We start from the raw sequence: 16,834 nt of genomic DNA on the forward strand, positions 1-16,834 counted from the left end.
GGGGAAGCTTAAAGAGATTTATGATTTGCTATTTTTATTATTATTATTTTCATATTAGTTCCATATAAAAATACATTTAAGTTTTGTAAGCTGAACATTTGCAGTTAGTTAGAACATTAATGTCACGGTCAAGTTCAAAGGTTGATATTGTTCATGGAAATAGGTCAAGCAAACCCTTCATTTGAAATACTCCTCTATTTCACTATTGTGTTCCATGCACAGAATGCTTAAAATAAGAATCAGCTAATAAATTCTTTATCTAATCATGTTTACTGCCATCTAGAGGTAAGAGAAAAGCCCTGGGATTTATATAAACTGCTTGCTTATTGGGTGAAATACATAAGTCCATTTTGTGGCATTGTAAGGCAATCTCTGTCATGATTAACCCAATGTAGTTCAATTATGCATTTTCTCTGAAATCCGTTTACCATGAAGATATCTGTTCATTTACTTCGGTAACAAGTAGCAACTTCACAGTATGATAGCAACTTATTTAAATTACTCATTATCTGGGTTATATCAATTCCATCAGATGCCTTTTTTTTTACAGAGTGAATGGGGTATCATAAAGCTATGATATGTAGACTTGATTGTCTTTTCTAGGTTTAAAACTTTGGCAAATCTCATGCACAGGACACAGCATGCAATAATGGACCAAGAGCAAGCATAGCTGAATTTGAGTCTAGGTTTGGGGACTAACTAAAAGGGTGACTGAGGAAATGACTTTAATTCTTTGGGTCTCAATTCCCTCATTTGTAAAATGAAGGTGTTGGACTGTATGATTTCAGAGACTCACAGGGGTTTTACATTGGAAGGAACCTCAACAGTCTCATCTACTCCAACCCAAAGAGCAAAAATGACTTCCCTTAGCACCCCCAACAAGTGGTCATCTGGCCTCTCTGCTTCTTCCCATTCCAATAATCCAGGCGTTTTTAAACATTTTGTGTTATAGTCTTATTGGCAGTTTGATGAAGCCTTTGGATTCCTTCTTGGGATGCTACAAAATAAAATATATGAGGATTACAAAGGTAACTAATTGTATTGAAATAGTTATCAAAATACTTAAATGAACACATGTTCATGGACTATGGTTTAATAACCTCCGCAGTACTCTAGGAATCTTTAAACTCATGTAGCTACTGATTAGACAGAGTATTTCTTATTCACTTTGTATTAGAGATTCCTTGCATCCAGATTATTTATCTTTCCACGCCTTATTTCATTAGAGAGAATGGAAATGCTTCAGAAAGCGAAGAAGCACTAGCCACCCTTTATAAGAAATGGTCCTATTTTTGAGCTAGCTGCTTTTTCTGCATCTAATTTTGAACTGTAAGGAATTGATAAGAGAAGAACATAGTGTTACTGAACATTGCTCCCATGTCTCTCAACACTGTTAGAAATCCTCAGGGTCCTTAAACCACCATCAGGCCCCAAATGAGCCACTTGGGCTTTTGGGTGAGCAGCATGAAGTAAGCCTCAAGTCAGGTTGAGTCAACTTTTTAAATAAAATTCATTTGAATATGGTGAGGGAGAGACCCCAAGACAGAGGAATCCTGGTAGGGAGGGAAGAGGGGAATAGAGCCAGACTAGAGAGAAGATCATTTAAACATGTGGTCACTAGAAGATTAAGTTTGCCATTTTGTGTTTTCTTTTATAATTTTCCCCCTGTGCCCATCCTAATGCCTCATTATTGCATGGAGATGACTCTGTCATCACAAAGACTAGCTAGAAGGCTTTAACACAATGGCAAGACTTCAAGTATAGTTCTGACAACAGACTGAGTTTATTTTCAGAGGACCAACCTAGCTAAGGATGGAAGGGCATGTCGTCAGTAGACGTGCCACCTAGTGATGGATTATTTGGTCCTCAGTTCTCTGGAGCCCCCTTCTACCTCTCCAGTGATGGTAGCAGAGTTGCAGGGAAGAAATAGAGGGAGTCTAAGAATCACACAGTGTTTAGACTGTTTATTCACTTTAATTTGAATATTAGTACTTTGGGAGATCCTTATCCAGTGACCAACAAAAGGACTTTTGGATGGGGATCTGAATAGTTCCAATCTTGACATAATGGCTATGAACAAAAAGAGAAATTGTAGCTAAATTGAAGGATGACTCATGGCTACTCCTTGAAAAGGCAAAGAAAAGCATTGACTGAATAGGGTTTATCATGTTCCTAAAGGCAACAAGAAGCATATTCTGATATTAAGGGTAAAACATTTGCAGAAAGCCCACTATGAAAATAATTATAGCTGATATATCAACGCCATTTGCTGAAGATCAAAAGATTCTACAAAAAATGTGCCAAGACCCCACAAATTAAATCAATATACATTCTGATATTTGCCAGTTTCAAAGCTAAATAAGAAAAGGGGAGGATGAAGAGAAATACATAAGAAAGCAAATGGTTCAAGAAGAATGCCTACAAGTCTCTTGTCTTGCCTTTATATCACACATATTCTCTTCAAGAAAACTGATTGGCCCAGAGCATAGCATGTATCCTTTAATATCATATATTAAATAGACTATAGTTTAATAAACTTAAAAAGTTTTGTTATTGATGTGCCCTGAGTCAGCTGTCTGTGACCAGGAAGACCATCAACTTCTCAGGACTAAGATGAGAAATAGTATAAATTAAGAAGAAAATGAGAAAAAGGTGTAACTTACATTCAAAACACCTTAATCATGCACTATTTATAGAAACAAGTGACAATAAAACATGGGAAACAGACAACAGGAGTGATATCCACACTGATTATAAATAATTTTATCCAGAGGTTTAACCAATATAAATTAATTGTCACAACAAGGGAATCAAAAGTGCCCTAAAAATGCGTTACTTAGCAACATCTAATTTATTTGCCAAATAGAAAGGTGAATACCAAAGGCAACACCTGGTTAGGATACAAACTTGTTTCTAAAATCTCCTGAAGAAGAATGATGGACAATTGCTCATAAAGCAGAGAGAAGCAATGGAAGTCAAAGCCAATTTTGTGTGTGTGTGTGTGTGTGTGTGTGTGTGTGTGTGTGTGTTTTAAGTTTGATAAGATATTCAACTAAGCAAAATCATCCCAAGGGCTTTTAAGGATGAAAATAAAGGAGTTCTATGAGCAAGAAAAATGGAAAATATTTGTAAGATTCATGACAAAGAACTTTTTTCTCCATCAAGAATAGTGGACCCATCACACTTGAAGCATTTACTTGGGGAGCATGAGATGATATAATGCTAATTATGCCCAGCCTCAGAAACCTGCAAAGCTGTTGGGAATAGATCTGTAATCAGTCAAAGAAATTTGACCTGATCATCCAAGCCTCCCTAAAATCAACTGAATAAGAATGACCATATCCAGGTTACAACATGGAATTGAATGGACAACCCATATAGCATGTCTATCATCATGTATGTTTGTATGTCGATTGATGATATGTTGGGCCCAGGATCAAACAAGAGGAGAAGAGCCATCTGGATTGCCTTCAGCTAACTGCAGAGGTTTTGTTTTTATTGTTTTTTTAATCACCCCAGCTTCCCATGAAAGCAAAAGTCCATTTCTTTTAATACCAACATTCTTCTGGTATTTCCATGTGGATGGAATACAACATTTTTCAAATAATTAAAGACGGCAATCATTCCCAAGGGCAATGGAGCAGTACATGGTGAATGTGAGTACTCTGCAACATACAACCAATGAGGAACTCTGAAAAATGAGTATAAAGGATTAATAATGTTCTTTATCAGAATGATTGGAAGAGAAATTGGCCTGGTCACCTACTGTCACAGTGTACAGATCACTATACATGGAGTAAGGAAGACCTGAATTCAAATTCTACCTCAGACGTTTATAAGCTGTGTGACTGTGGGCAAGTCACTTAACCTCTGTTTAACTCAGCTTCCTCGTCTGCAAAATATAATAAGAACTGCATCTATCTCCCAGGGTTGCTGTGAGGATCCAATGGATATATGTGTAAAGTGCTTAGCACAGTGCCTGGCACATAGTAGGTGCCACATAAATGCTAGTTATTATTATTATTGCTGTCATCATTATCTGCATCATATGGCAAGAATAAAGGATGACAAGTGGACAGCTAGACGGCCCCGCTGGGTCACCTCTGTAATATTAGCAGGAAGGCCACCGTTATGCTGGGTGGACTTATAAGAAGACGAGGGAAACAGTTGCACAAGACCAGGAAGCAAAAAGCTCTTGATTGCACATTTTTGGAAGGAACCTCAAAATCAAACAGATCCCAGATTCCTTTAGGCATCTGAATATTCTTGGTAACTAGTTGATCATTTCAATTGTTTCTACACAGAAGGAGTATAAATACTGTCAGCAACTTATAAATTTGAGCCCTAGGATGCTGCTCCAATGGCCCCACCCTAGTTCTGGTTTGGACCACCAATATTTGTGCTTCATCCTTAAATATTAATGTATCATCTTCCACATACAAATGAGGCATAATAGTTTGCTCCACTATCAGGAGAGCATATATTTAAAGTTCTTTTAGAAGTTGCTGGTCATCCCCTCTCCCAGAGAGTGTCTTTTCCGACCAGTGTTTCACATTTACAAGCAAGTGTCCTAGATTAAGACTTTAATATCTGGAAATGACACAGACTCAAACAAAAGGGCATATATCAGGGTTGGGGGTGGGTGGGGATTAACATGGCCCTATTGACTTTTGGCTCTAAGAAATGAACCTATTCAAATAATAAGCTTTTATTCTCAATGAGTTAACTTTGTTTCCCAGCAGGCTTGACCAATAACCAGGGAACTTGAAGAACCTGTCCCCAGATGCCAGCAGAGTCTGACTCATGGGCCTGTGTAGTCCTCCCAGCCTTTGCCAAACACAACACTGTACACTATGGAGACCTTTAGAGGAATGTCCTGATTTTTCAGGCTATAACTCAGATAATTAACATGAGTTCAGCATCTTGTTGGTAGAGTTTTATTTTCTTTTTTTAATTTCAAAATTAGGGTTCAGTGCCAATCAAGTAGTCTAGGAGATGTCATTCTGAGCTGAGGCAAAGCCCAAATGAATCCAACAGGCCACAGAATGAAAGAGTCTTGATGCCAATCTAATGTAGAGTTGACTTCACGCTTGTCAACACAATACATTAAGTAGGATGAGATTACTCCTGGTTGAATGGCCTTGGAAACAGCCACTCACCAGGCCTAGCAAATATTGATGCTAGGCCAATATCAAAGGAGGCTGGTTTCATTCATCTTCCTGTCATTGGGTTTCCATAGAGTGGACAAGGCAATAAGTGTCTTGGAACTGTTCCCAAAGCCCATGGAGCACCAAACTCTTATGTCCTAACGTTTTTTTTTTCCTTGCAGGGCATGGGGAATGTGAAGGAGGTCGATGCAAGTGCTTCCAAGGTTGGGAAGGAGACCGTTGCCAGTGTCCCTCCTCCTCTGCCCAACACTGCATCAATCCCAAAGGTCAGGTATGCAGTGGGAGAGGAGCTTGTGTGTGCGGGAAGTGCGAATGTACAGATCCCCGGATTGTTGGCCGTTTCTGCGAATATTGTCCCACCTGTGATACAGCCTGTGATGAAAACCGGTAAGTTCCAAAATCACCATCCTGGTCCTCATGCTCAACCTTACTCTTCTCTCTCCCATGCCTTGTATCATTTGATATCATCCCAATCTTCTCTATTTTATAGTGCTTCTTTAGCCACTAGTGCCTTAAATATCAGGACAAAATAAGTTCCTTGAGAACAGATGTCATTGTATTTTTGTCTTAATCTCTAGTACCTGGCACATAGCAGCCATTAATATGTTTTTTGAAGTGAATCTAATGAGAAGCCAAAACATCTATGGTTCAGCAAATCATCTATTAGAATCTATTCTCCCAATTAGAAGCATTTCTCCAAATATAGAAATCTTGACTACCCTCACTGACAACTTCTTAGATGTGTTGTGAGGACAACAACAGAGAGTGACTATGTAAAATACACTAGCAATAAAACTAACCTCTAAGTACAAGTTGCTATTATAATAGCTAGCATTTATATTGCACTTTCAGGTTTGCAAAGACCTTTAAAATATTTTCTCATTAGATGCTCACAGTCGTCCTGGGGAAAGGTGCTATTATTATCTCCATTTTACAGATAAGGAAACTGAGGCAGACAGAAATTAAGCACCGAGATTCACACTGTTAGCAAAAGTCTGAGGCTAGATTTGAACTCAGGTCTTCCTCACTCCAGGTCTAGCACTACACCCACTGCTCTTAAATCTAAAGTTGGATAAGACATCTCATCCAACTAGTTTGAAACACTTATTTTACGGATGAGGAAACCAAGGCATAAGGAATTGAAGTGACTTGCCCAAGGTCCCATGGAGAATATACTTCAAAGGTGGGGTTTCAATTCAAGGCCTGAGATAGTGCTTCTTCTACTGTGCCATACTATTTGTCATTGCCAGAAGAACCAAGTAGTAGTGGTTTGGTGCCAGCTCAAGGATACAGCAACCCAATGGAATCCCATAAATTGTACTGTTAATTTTAATAGACTCATAGATTTAGAGCTGAAAATGACCTGGGAAACCATCTAATCAAACCTCTCCTCTTACAGATGAGGGTACTGAGGCATAAAGTGTCAGGAACCTCCAGCTAGCAAACAGCCCAGGAGAGAGGATAATGCAGACCTTGCTGATGCCAAATTCCATGGCCCAGCCCTGCACAGTTTCACTTCTCCACAACATAAGCTTTGACCAGAACTGCAGCAAGAGAAAGGTGCAGAGGACAAAAGAGACTTGTAGATCCACCTTAGATTTCTGGAGCTTTTCAAATGCCAGGGATTTGGTCTCTTTCTGGGGAGCCTGAAGCCTGCAGTGGCCCAGAATACAGCCTTTCCTTGATTTGGACCTCAAGAGTTGTGACACTCAATAAAGCAGCACCTTGCACCCAATGTAGGGATGGGCCTCCTTTGTGAGGATGCTGTGGAACAACAAGCATATTGTCCATCCATGGGCCTGGCCCACTTGGTAGATCATGACTCCTTTCAAGAGGAAGCTAGGTGGCACACTGGATAGAGTGCTGGGTTTGGCATCAGGAAGACCTGAGTTCAAATATAAGCTGTGTGACTCTGGCCTAGTCACTTAACTTCTGGTTGCCTCACTCTCCTCATCTCTAAAATGGGGGGAGTAACAGTACCTACCTACCAGAGCTGTTGTAAGGATAAAATGAGAAAATATGTGTAAAGAGCTTAGTGTGGTGCCGGGCACATAGTAGGTGCTTAATAAATGCTTGTTTGAAAAGAATCAAGATCATGTACTGGCCACAATGAAGTATGACTCTTGTGAGGATATCTTTAGAATACAGAAATAATGGCTAATAGCTTTAATAACAGGCTTCTCTTTTATGGCCATACTCAACTGATTGTCTCCAGCCATGCCAACCTTAAACATGCCCATTTTCTCTGGTCTCAGAAACTAAGTAGGATTGGTGGGACCTGGGAAGCACTTGGTCAGAGCACCTGAAGAAGTCTGGAGTACTGGAGCCTTTTCCGCAGGGAAGACAGAAAAGAGCTCTGAATTTGGAGCCAAAGGTCTTCAGTTCAAATCCCGACCCCAGCCCCACTTATACTGCCTTTGACTGTGGGCCCTTCCTTTGTCTAGGCCTGTTTCCTTTTCTGTAAAATCAGGGACTTGGACTCTGAGATGCCTTCCTTCTCAAGACCTCTGAGACCGTGATCCACCTCTATCAGAGGAATGGACTGGATCACATGGCCTCGACGATCCCTTCTACCTTGAAATCTGGTTTTGGATATTGATTCAACAACTAGATCTTATTTCAGAACTCTTTTGTTTCAACTTCTCCCATAAAAATTCATTTGATCGGCATATCCTTCTGAGAGCTTTGTCTCATTCAAACAAGTTAGAAATTCAGTTCAATATGCCAGCCATTCATTAAGTACTTACTGAGCTCCAGACACTGTGCTAGGTCCTGAGAATGAAGAAGGAGGAGGAGGACGAAGAGGAGGATGAGGAGGAGGAGGTAGAGGTAGTGGTGGGGGGGGGGGTAGTGGTGGAGGAGGAGGAGGAGAAGGAGAAGGAGATGGAGACAGAGAGAAAAAGAAAAGAAAGGAAAAAAGAAAAGAAAAAGAAAGAAAGAAAAGAAAGGAAAAGAACAAGAGTCCCTGACCTCAGAAGACTTGTATTCTATTGGAAAAACGTGAACTCTACACGGAAGCATCAGGGCACAATAATGAGGAGGAGGGAGGGAACACTGATAACTCATAGGTTTCTTGGAGGACTCAGAAGTGGAGCTGGTCCTTAAAGAAAGGTAAAATGGTCATATTAAATAAGTGTTGATACGTATTTCTAGTATTTCAGGGGACGATAGGGTCTATTTTATGGTTGTTTTTTTCTTCTCGATGAGTAATAATCTGGCAAAGTATGGCCCCTACAAAAATTCTTTTGTCTTCATCCCCTCATAAAAGTCAGGTCTTTTAGGTCACTTAGATATAATGGAGCCTTGATATACATGTTTTCCTGATTACAAATAAACTTTTTTGCTCTATTCTAGGCATCAGGAAGCCTTGATGCCAAAGTTGCACGTTCTCATCTCTAAAGAAAAACCCAGCAGTGGAATTTTTTCTAAATGTGTAAACATTGCTACTTTTCTTCTTGCTTTGCAGGAATTGTGTCCAATGTTACCATCCTCAAAATTTGTCTCAAGCTATACTTGATCAATGCAGAGCCTCTTGTCTTCCAAGGGCCTATTATATTGACCAAATAGAAGGTAAATTACTGCCTTATTTCATCCTAATTGTTTCACGGGACTGAAGAGGCTATTCTGTGGCTCCTGGTCTCCCAGGAAGGGCCACGCACCTAAGATATATTCATCCACATGCATTTATTCATCACTGTGTTAAATGCAGGGGGTGTTGAGGAAAGGCACAAGAAAGACCATTCCAGGTAGTGGCTTATTTTTAATGTCTCCCAGAGATCCAGGCTTGGCATTGCCAATGATTTGGGCTGGGTCAGAGTGGAATGTTTTGGTTCCCATCCCAACTCTTCATGTGGGATGTCACATTGGATGATGAGACAACATGCATTTATTGTGTGCCCATTATATACAGGGCTGTGTGCCCGCCTTCCCCGATGGAATCTGAGCCTCTGAAGGGCAAAGACGTCCTTCCTGTCTTGGTGTTCCTGGTGCTGGCAACATTTAATAAATGTGTGTTGATTGATTAATCCAATTCACCTGGGATATGGCCAAAGAGATTCTCTGAGATGTCTGTGAAGCCACATCAAACAGTGGGGATGTATCTCTAGAACTGGAAGCAACCTCAGAGGGCATCAAGGCCAGCCCCTCCTCTTTTACATATGAAGAAATATAACAGCAGAGAAGGGAGGTTCCTTGTCCAAGGCTATACAGATAGTAAGTAGCAAAGTCAGGATTTGAACCAGTGTCCTCTAATAGTCTTTCCATTGTACCATCATCCTTAAATATTCCTTCTGGGTGTGAATTAACTACAGATAATGAACTACTAGGCCTGGCCACAAAAGAATGTCCAAATCCATGCAAGAAAATACAAAGACTCTTCTCAGAGCTGACCCATTTTAGTATATACTGATTCACTAAGGCAAGAAAACCAGTCTCTCTTACCTCCAGTTACAGAAATATGAGCACACACACTCATGCATGTGCATGCACACAAACATATAAACACACACACACACACACACACACACAGAGAGTGGAGTACTGGCCTAGAAGTTAGCAAGACCTGAGTTTAATTTCTGTTTCTGACCCTTAATCCCTAGGTTTCCATGGACAAGCCACTCCCTAGACAGATTTCCTCATTTGTAAAATGGGAATTAAAAATGAACATGAAAGTAACTGATACATAACATCCTTAGGTTTGCAAGGCCCTTTACATACATCCTTTTTGGCCTTCACAAAAACTCTGGCAGGTAAATATTATCATTCATTCCATTTTACAAATGGGGAAGCCAAGGTAGAAAGAAGTTAAGTGCTTCACCCCGGGTTAACTAGTGTCTGAGGAAGGCTTTGGACCTAGGCCTTCAGAGCTACAAGCTGGACACTTTATCCACAACATCACACTATCTCTCTTATGGGCTGCATTAGGTTCACACAAGGCCATTGTCAAGGGTTTTCTCTGCCCTTGAGCACAAAGTAAACATCATTCGTGGTGCTGTCCTTCTGCTGTGAGACTTAGCCCATTCTTGAGCACATCTTTTCCCCCAAGGCTCTCCCTGCTCCTGAGCTTCTCCCAGTGTGCAGTTGGCTCCAGGATGAGCTCCATCTGCCTCCAGCTGGACCATTCTTCAGAATGCCGGGATCAGGGTTCATGGTCATTACCATGTCATCTATTACACTGAATAAGCAAACACAGATCTGGCTCATGTGGCTGAAGAAAGCTTCTTCGTAACAAACCTCCCAAAAGCCATTGCTTGACCCTGCCACCCAAGATAGAGGCCAAAGCCACATGTGCAACCTTCCTAACAACATCAAAAAGGACTCTTGTTCAAACCATGAAAATGCCCTCTACCCCTAACTCAGCCCTTCTCCCTCCTAGTTACCAGGCAGCCCACAAAGAGACAGCACTCACTCTGAGACTGTACTACAACTCCCCCTCGAAAATCAGCCTTAATTAAGTGGATTTCCTTGTCTTGTGGTCACACTCCAGGCAGGGCTCCAATCAAAGAAAAATGATCAAACATATCTCCTTGAAGATTGGCAAAGGAGCTGATTACCAAGCATGATTACTTCTATTAACAAGTTAATCAACAGACATTCATTTAACACCTATTACGTGCTAGGTACTGTGAGTTCGAGGAAAAAAATCAGTCTCTGCCCTCAAGGAGGTAACCATCTATTGGCCAACACAGAAAGGAAGCGTTTATGAAGTGACTACAGTGTGCCAGGTTTGATGCCCAAGGACCTTATATACTACAAAGAACCACAATTCAATTTCAGTTTGATTCAATGATCATTTTTAAGCAGCTCCTATATGGAGAAAACTGTGGCCTGGGAGTCACAAAGACCTATCTGAAATCGCCTCTCTGACATTCATTAACTGTAGGACTCACTGTCTCTAATATCTAGTTTTTTTGTTTGTATAACAATGATCCTAATTTACAGAGTTATTGGGAGTATCAGATGAGCCCATTTGTATGATGTGTTTTGCAAACTAGAAATCTCCCTTATTAGATGTCTGATATTATGGTAAGGTAATAGACCCCCAAGGACATATGCCCAAAGAAAGCTCCGAGACTTCAGCTAATCATCACTTTCGATGTAATCAAGCACCGCTGGAACATGCAACCCCAAGTATTCTTGGGAACCCTAAAACACAAATCATCTGGATACTATGATGCTGTGTACTCTCTGGAGGCCAGCCTTTCTTCATATAGTCCCACCTTGGCACACTCATCCCTAGCAGCCATCAGGCATCCCCCTCAAAACTCTTTAAAGGGATCTGCATAACTGCATCTCTAGGCAAAGGCATAGGGCTGCAGCCAATCAGGACCCAGAGATGAGGCAACCCTTTTCTTACTCCTGAATTCTGATTTGTTTCTTTTTTTAACATTTTTATTTATTTTGTTAAATACTTTCCAATTAGATGTAACAAATTGACATTTTTTATTTTGATTTCCAACTTCTCTCCCTCCTGCCTGCCCTTCCCCCTCTTAAGAAGGCAAGCAATTTAATATTTACTATACATGTGAAGTCACACAAAACATTTCTGTATTTGCCATGTTGCAAAAGAAAACATAGACCCCCACAAAAAACACACGAAAAATAAAGTTAAAAAGCCTGCTTCAATCTGTACTCAGAATTTATCAATTAATCTCTCTGAAGATAGAGAGCACTTTTCATCATGGGTCCTCCTCTGGAATTGTCTCGTATCATTGTATTAATCAGAGGAGCTGAGCCTTTAACAGTCGATCATCCTAATTAACCCCAATTGCTTGGGATTAGTACTGCTGTTGCTGTGTTCTGATTTGTTTCAAAGACTTCAGGAATACTCCACATAGTTCAGGATCCCAACTATCCATGTTCAGTTTGACCACACTCTGTGTTGGGTAGGACTAGTCCCCTCCCACGAGTCTCTCCTGAGATAGTCACAGCATCATAGCATGAATGGAAGAGATCTCAGGAGCCAATGAGTCTCATCCCTACATGACAGCATTTCCCCTCTATAGTGCATGTGGCAGAGTGGTTTAGTCTTTGCTTGAAGACCACTTAGTAAGTCTACATCAAATCAGGATCCCCAGAAAGTAAAGAACTCACTTGGGAATGGGTAAAAAGAGAAGCAGTTAACTTAGGCTACACTGGGGAATTCCGTGCCACCTCTGGGTTCCCAGAGTATTATGAAATCATCTTCTCAGATGATCTGGGTGCTGTCTCTGGCTCCAGAGCCCCACTAAACCTGCCAAACAAGATATGCCAAAGGCCTGGTCCTAAATAGGAGGCCCAGCATGCCTAGTTTCTTGACACAGCAATCTCCTTTCCAGTTAGTATTCATTTGCTCTTGAAAGACTATATTGTGAATGTTTTAAAAAAAATAACAAAAATCCACTTGCCAAAGAGAAAGTGAAAGACAAATAACAAGGAGAACTGAGTTTGGCAGTCAGGGCCTAACCAGACCCTCCCAGTTACTGGAGAAGCCAACACTAATGAAGACTGACACAGTGATCTTGAGGGGGATATTGAGAGAAATCTCTTCTAATAGTGCTGATTTGGCTTCTTCAGATGTTAACTTTATTCCATATGACTGGAACAGAACAAACAAGAAATACATGGGAAGAGAAACGACTCAGTGTTTTGGGTCCCCAGAGTCGTCAGGACTTTAAGTAATTTTGCACTCTCCAGAACATCAACGACCATCACAAATGCTGTCATTTGGTCACAATTAAAATTAATTTTAGTTGAAAGCCTCAGGGATGTACAGCTGATTCTGTAAAAGAGAAATGATCTCCAAGATTGTGGGGAGCCTTGAATAACAGATGATTTTTATTAAAACTTCCATGGATCTGTGACCTCATCCATGTGGATGCTCCTTCCAATGAGGCAGACAGCAGTCCGTCTATGCCTTCCCATCTGTGGCCCTTGTCCCCGTCTTCCTTCCTGTAAACCCTACCCAGGGTGCCCCATCAATGTGGCAGGGACCTTCCCCTCAATCTCTTGGTCTTACATGGATGGCAGTGGTATTACACAGTCTGTCTTTCAGTTATCAGTTGTTCTAACTATATTATTTGCCAATCTTTTCTTCTGAGTTTTGGACAATGGTCTAGACCTAAAGGCCAGCTAGCCCAAGGTCTCACATTTGGAGATGGAAAGGATTTTAGAAGACATCGAGTCTCATCCTCTCAGAAAGCTTAAGGGAAACTTGCCTGTGATCAAACAGCTATAAGTGCCAAAGGCAGGATTTGAACCCAAGTCTTCTTGACTCAAAGTCCAATGTTTGATCTACTATGTTGTTGTTCAGTTATTTCAGTCATGTCTGACTCTTCATGACCCCATTTGGAGTTTTCTTGCCAAAGATACTGGAGTGGTTTGCCATTTCTTTCTTCAGCTCATTTTACAAATGAGGAAACTGAGGCAAACAGGGTGCGGCAACTTGCCTAGTATCACCCAGCTAGTAAGTGTCTGAGGTGGGATTTAAACTTAAGCCTTCTTGACTCCAGGCCCAGTGCTCTGTTCCTTGCACCACCTAGCTTCCCTGATCTACTATGCTATGCTGCCTCTAAGAAAATGTATATGTTGGATAAAGGGCAGGCCTTGAAGTCACAAAATGCAGGTTCAAGTCCTCCCTCTGATACATAATACCTGGGTGGCCACAGGCAAATCTTAGTTTCCCACACAACTCTCTAAGACTCTAAGTTATATATGAGCTGCTGATCCACATCAGTAGGAAAAAGATGCCAGCACCACTGTTGTCAGCCTCCAGTGGAAATGGGCCATGAAGCCACACATAAGGATCTCTGAGGACCATATTCCTACTGGGCTTGAAAATCTCATGTTATCTACGTTTTCTTGTATTTTTATTTATTTCGTTAGCTATTTCCCAGTTACCTTTAATATAGTTGAGGCTATACTCAGGCATGTTTTAGGCCCCATGAGACCCATATTTGAGACCTTGGCCCTATGCCAAAGAAATCACATCTCCAGATGAAAGATATTGTATAATTATAGGTTTTCTATCATTCAGAGAAATCAGAGATGTGATCTCTATAATTAGATGATTTCCCTTTCATATCATGAGTGCATATGACTCTTCATTGGTCACATGTGTGTTTTGAGGCAGCTGTCTCCCTTTTGTTCTATTTTGGCCTGAGTTACTTAGGCTTACATAGTGCCTGAAACATAGTAGGCACTTTATAAATGATTGTTCATCTGAATTGAGCCTGCATGCATGTATGGATGGGGTGGGGTGAGAGTAGGTAAACTTGCTTTATCCAAGTCCAAAAGCAAAAAAGTTGACCTTGTAGCATCTCTTGACCTCCTCATGGCCCTCAAGCTTCATGCCTTTCTGTCTCTTTACCCCCTTATAGAATGTTTCTCTAACCCAAGCCATTTCCGAATATTTTTCATCATCTCCATCATCACGTTCCTTATTGGATTGCTGAAGGTTCTCATCATCAGACAGGTCATCCTCCAAAGGACCAGAAATAAGGTGAAATCTGCCAGTTACAGAGTGTCCACATCAAAAAAGGTAATTGGTTTTGGAAAAGGCCTTGGGGTGGTGGGATTGGGGGGGATGTATGTTGAGTTTCTGTATAGACTATTCTGGTCTTGTGTTGATATCTCTTTGGCTTCTTCTTCAAGGATAAGATGTTTCTGCCTACCGTTTGCACACACACTGTCACGTACCGCCGTGACAAACCTGAAGAGATAAACATCGACGTCAGTAAATTACACCCTCATGAAACTTTTAAGTGCAACTTCTAAAGGAATGGGGCCTTCATTAGAAACCTTCTCCATGACCATCTCCTAAAAAGAAGTCTTCACATTGAAAAGTTACAGGAGGTGCCCAAATATTCTTCAGTCACACCATTGGTGGTTGAAAGTTCTGCTAGAGACTGATGTGCTTCCATATTGTGACGTAGCCATTGGATGTGATCGCTGCTGATTTTGTGAAAGACAAATGTGGCTTACTACTGTTCGAGACTAGTGTTGTCCTAGCACTTTAATATAATATATAACTTATTTAGTTACAGCATAGAATGTAGATCTGAACAGCACTGATCTCACTTTACAGGTAGCTAACCTCCATCCCTTTTCCCTGCTGGAAAGGACAATGCTGTGAGATGACTCTGGCATCACCGTATACTACAAGGGTACAGTCCTTTCTTGGGTTATATTCATTCATCACCAAACTTCCAAACAAAAAAATTGTTTTTATTTTCATTCAATTAACCAGGTGTTTACACTTTTTTTACATATTTGAACTTCAAGTAGAAAGTAAACTCCTTGAGGGCCAGCACTACTTTGTATTTTTTTCTCTGTCTCGCCAATGCCTAGCCCACAGCCTGGCACTTGGTATGAAGGCTTGTGAGTTGAACTGCATTGGATTGAACAGAGGAAACATCCAGATTGAATTGTTTACTCTACCTTGATATTTTGGTGATAGGTGATGGTAGATATTTGGTGGCAGGTCAGTGTAACCTTCATCTCATATTAAGTGATTTTGCTTTCTAAACTCTAGGGTTGTTGTTGTTTATTGTTGCTTGTCTGTGTGTATATGTGGGGTCTTGTTTTGTTTTGTTTTTACAAACTCTGATTCCAGAGATGTCTCCTGATTGTTTTTTTTTTATCTTTTAATCATAATGCATGTCACAGATTACTCGATCAAGGACGTGCTTTCCTACTGCCACTGGGAAAACCAAGGGTATTGAGTGTCAGTTTCATGGAGTCTCTTCTCATTGGGAAAAAATGAATGGTAGATAAAAAGAGTCTATACACGAGCATCAGATTTCTAGAGAAGGCCGTCACTTCATTTCTTATTGCTTTGGGGTTTGGGATTTTCTTCCCTGATCAACTAGATACATGGTGTCCTTTCCTTTGTCTTGATGGTGAAGTTAAACCTCAACAGATTATCTGAAAATTGAGCTTTGAGGCAAAATATCCAATGACTGCATCTTTTTTTAACTTAAAAAAGGCATACACTAATTTTTTCCACACAAACTGGATATCAATATTTTCTCCCATCAGTGTGCTAAACTAGCCTGAGGACTAATATGTTCCTTATTTTGAAATAGGATTTGGGTTGCCTTTTCTTATCAGACATTCTAAAAAGTATAAAAGAGTATTAGAGATCCTATAATCTGACTTTCTCTTCTTCTCCTTCCATATTTTACTGGTAAGAAGTTGGAAGTGCCAAAGAGATTATATGACTTACCCAAGGTCACAAGTCTTCTCATTGTTAAGCTAGGGCTTTTTTTCTTTCTTTTTTGATACAATAGGCTACCTCCTAAATCTTATAAATTAATATTAAAATATAAAGGGGTTTTTGTTTCCTTATTAGAAATACATATATGTATTTATATATATATTTACATATAGATATAAGTATATCTATATATCATAATGCACAAAATAAAGGGGAGAAAGGAAGCAAGTGCCCCAAAAAGACTTGAGTATGAGAAGCCCTTAAATACACATAACCACAGTCATTGACAGTTAGAAAGGACTTCACCACCTTTCAAAGCAAACTCATTAACAAAAGGAATTGCCACTATCCAAAACTTCCTAGCTGTTTAACTCTTTGATAACTTCTTCACTGGAAACAGCATTTTCATTTCTATATATTTATAAATATGTTCAAAGGAAACAACGTGGTGGAGTGTATAGAGAGTCACCTG

General features: G+C 40.3%; 1 protein-coding gene across 1 annotated transcript in view; it reads left to right on the forward strand.

The window, feature by feature from the left end:
* Positions 1–15,192, forward strand: part of ITGB8 (integrin subunit beta 8) — a gene marked incomplete at its 5' end in the record, with an annotated part of 49,841 nt that extends 34,649 nt beyond the window's left edge. Inside the window, 4 exon segments of the mRNA XM_036761779.1 lie at positions 5,330–5,555; positions 8,635–8,738; positions 14,525–14,685; positions 14,799–15,192. Of these exon segments, the coding sequence (XP_036617674.1) occupies positions 5,330–5,555; positions 8,635–8,738; positions 14,525–14,685; positions 14,799–14,921 (614 nt within the window).
* Positions 15,193–16,834: the final 1,642 nt, after the last annotated feature.

This window comes from Trichosurus vulpecula, chromosome 5 (assembly GCF_011100635.1).
Source record: "Trichosurus vulpecula isolate mTriVul1 chromosome 5, mTriVul1.pri, whole genome shotgun sequence".
Classification (NCBI taxonomy): domain Eukaryota; kingdom Metazoa; phylum Chordata; class Mammalia; order Diprotodontia; family Phalangeridae; genus Trichosurus; species Trichosurus vulpecula.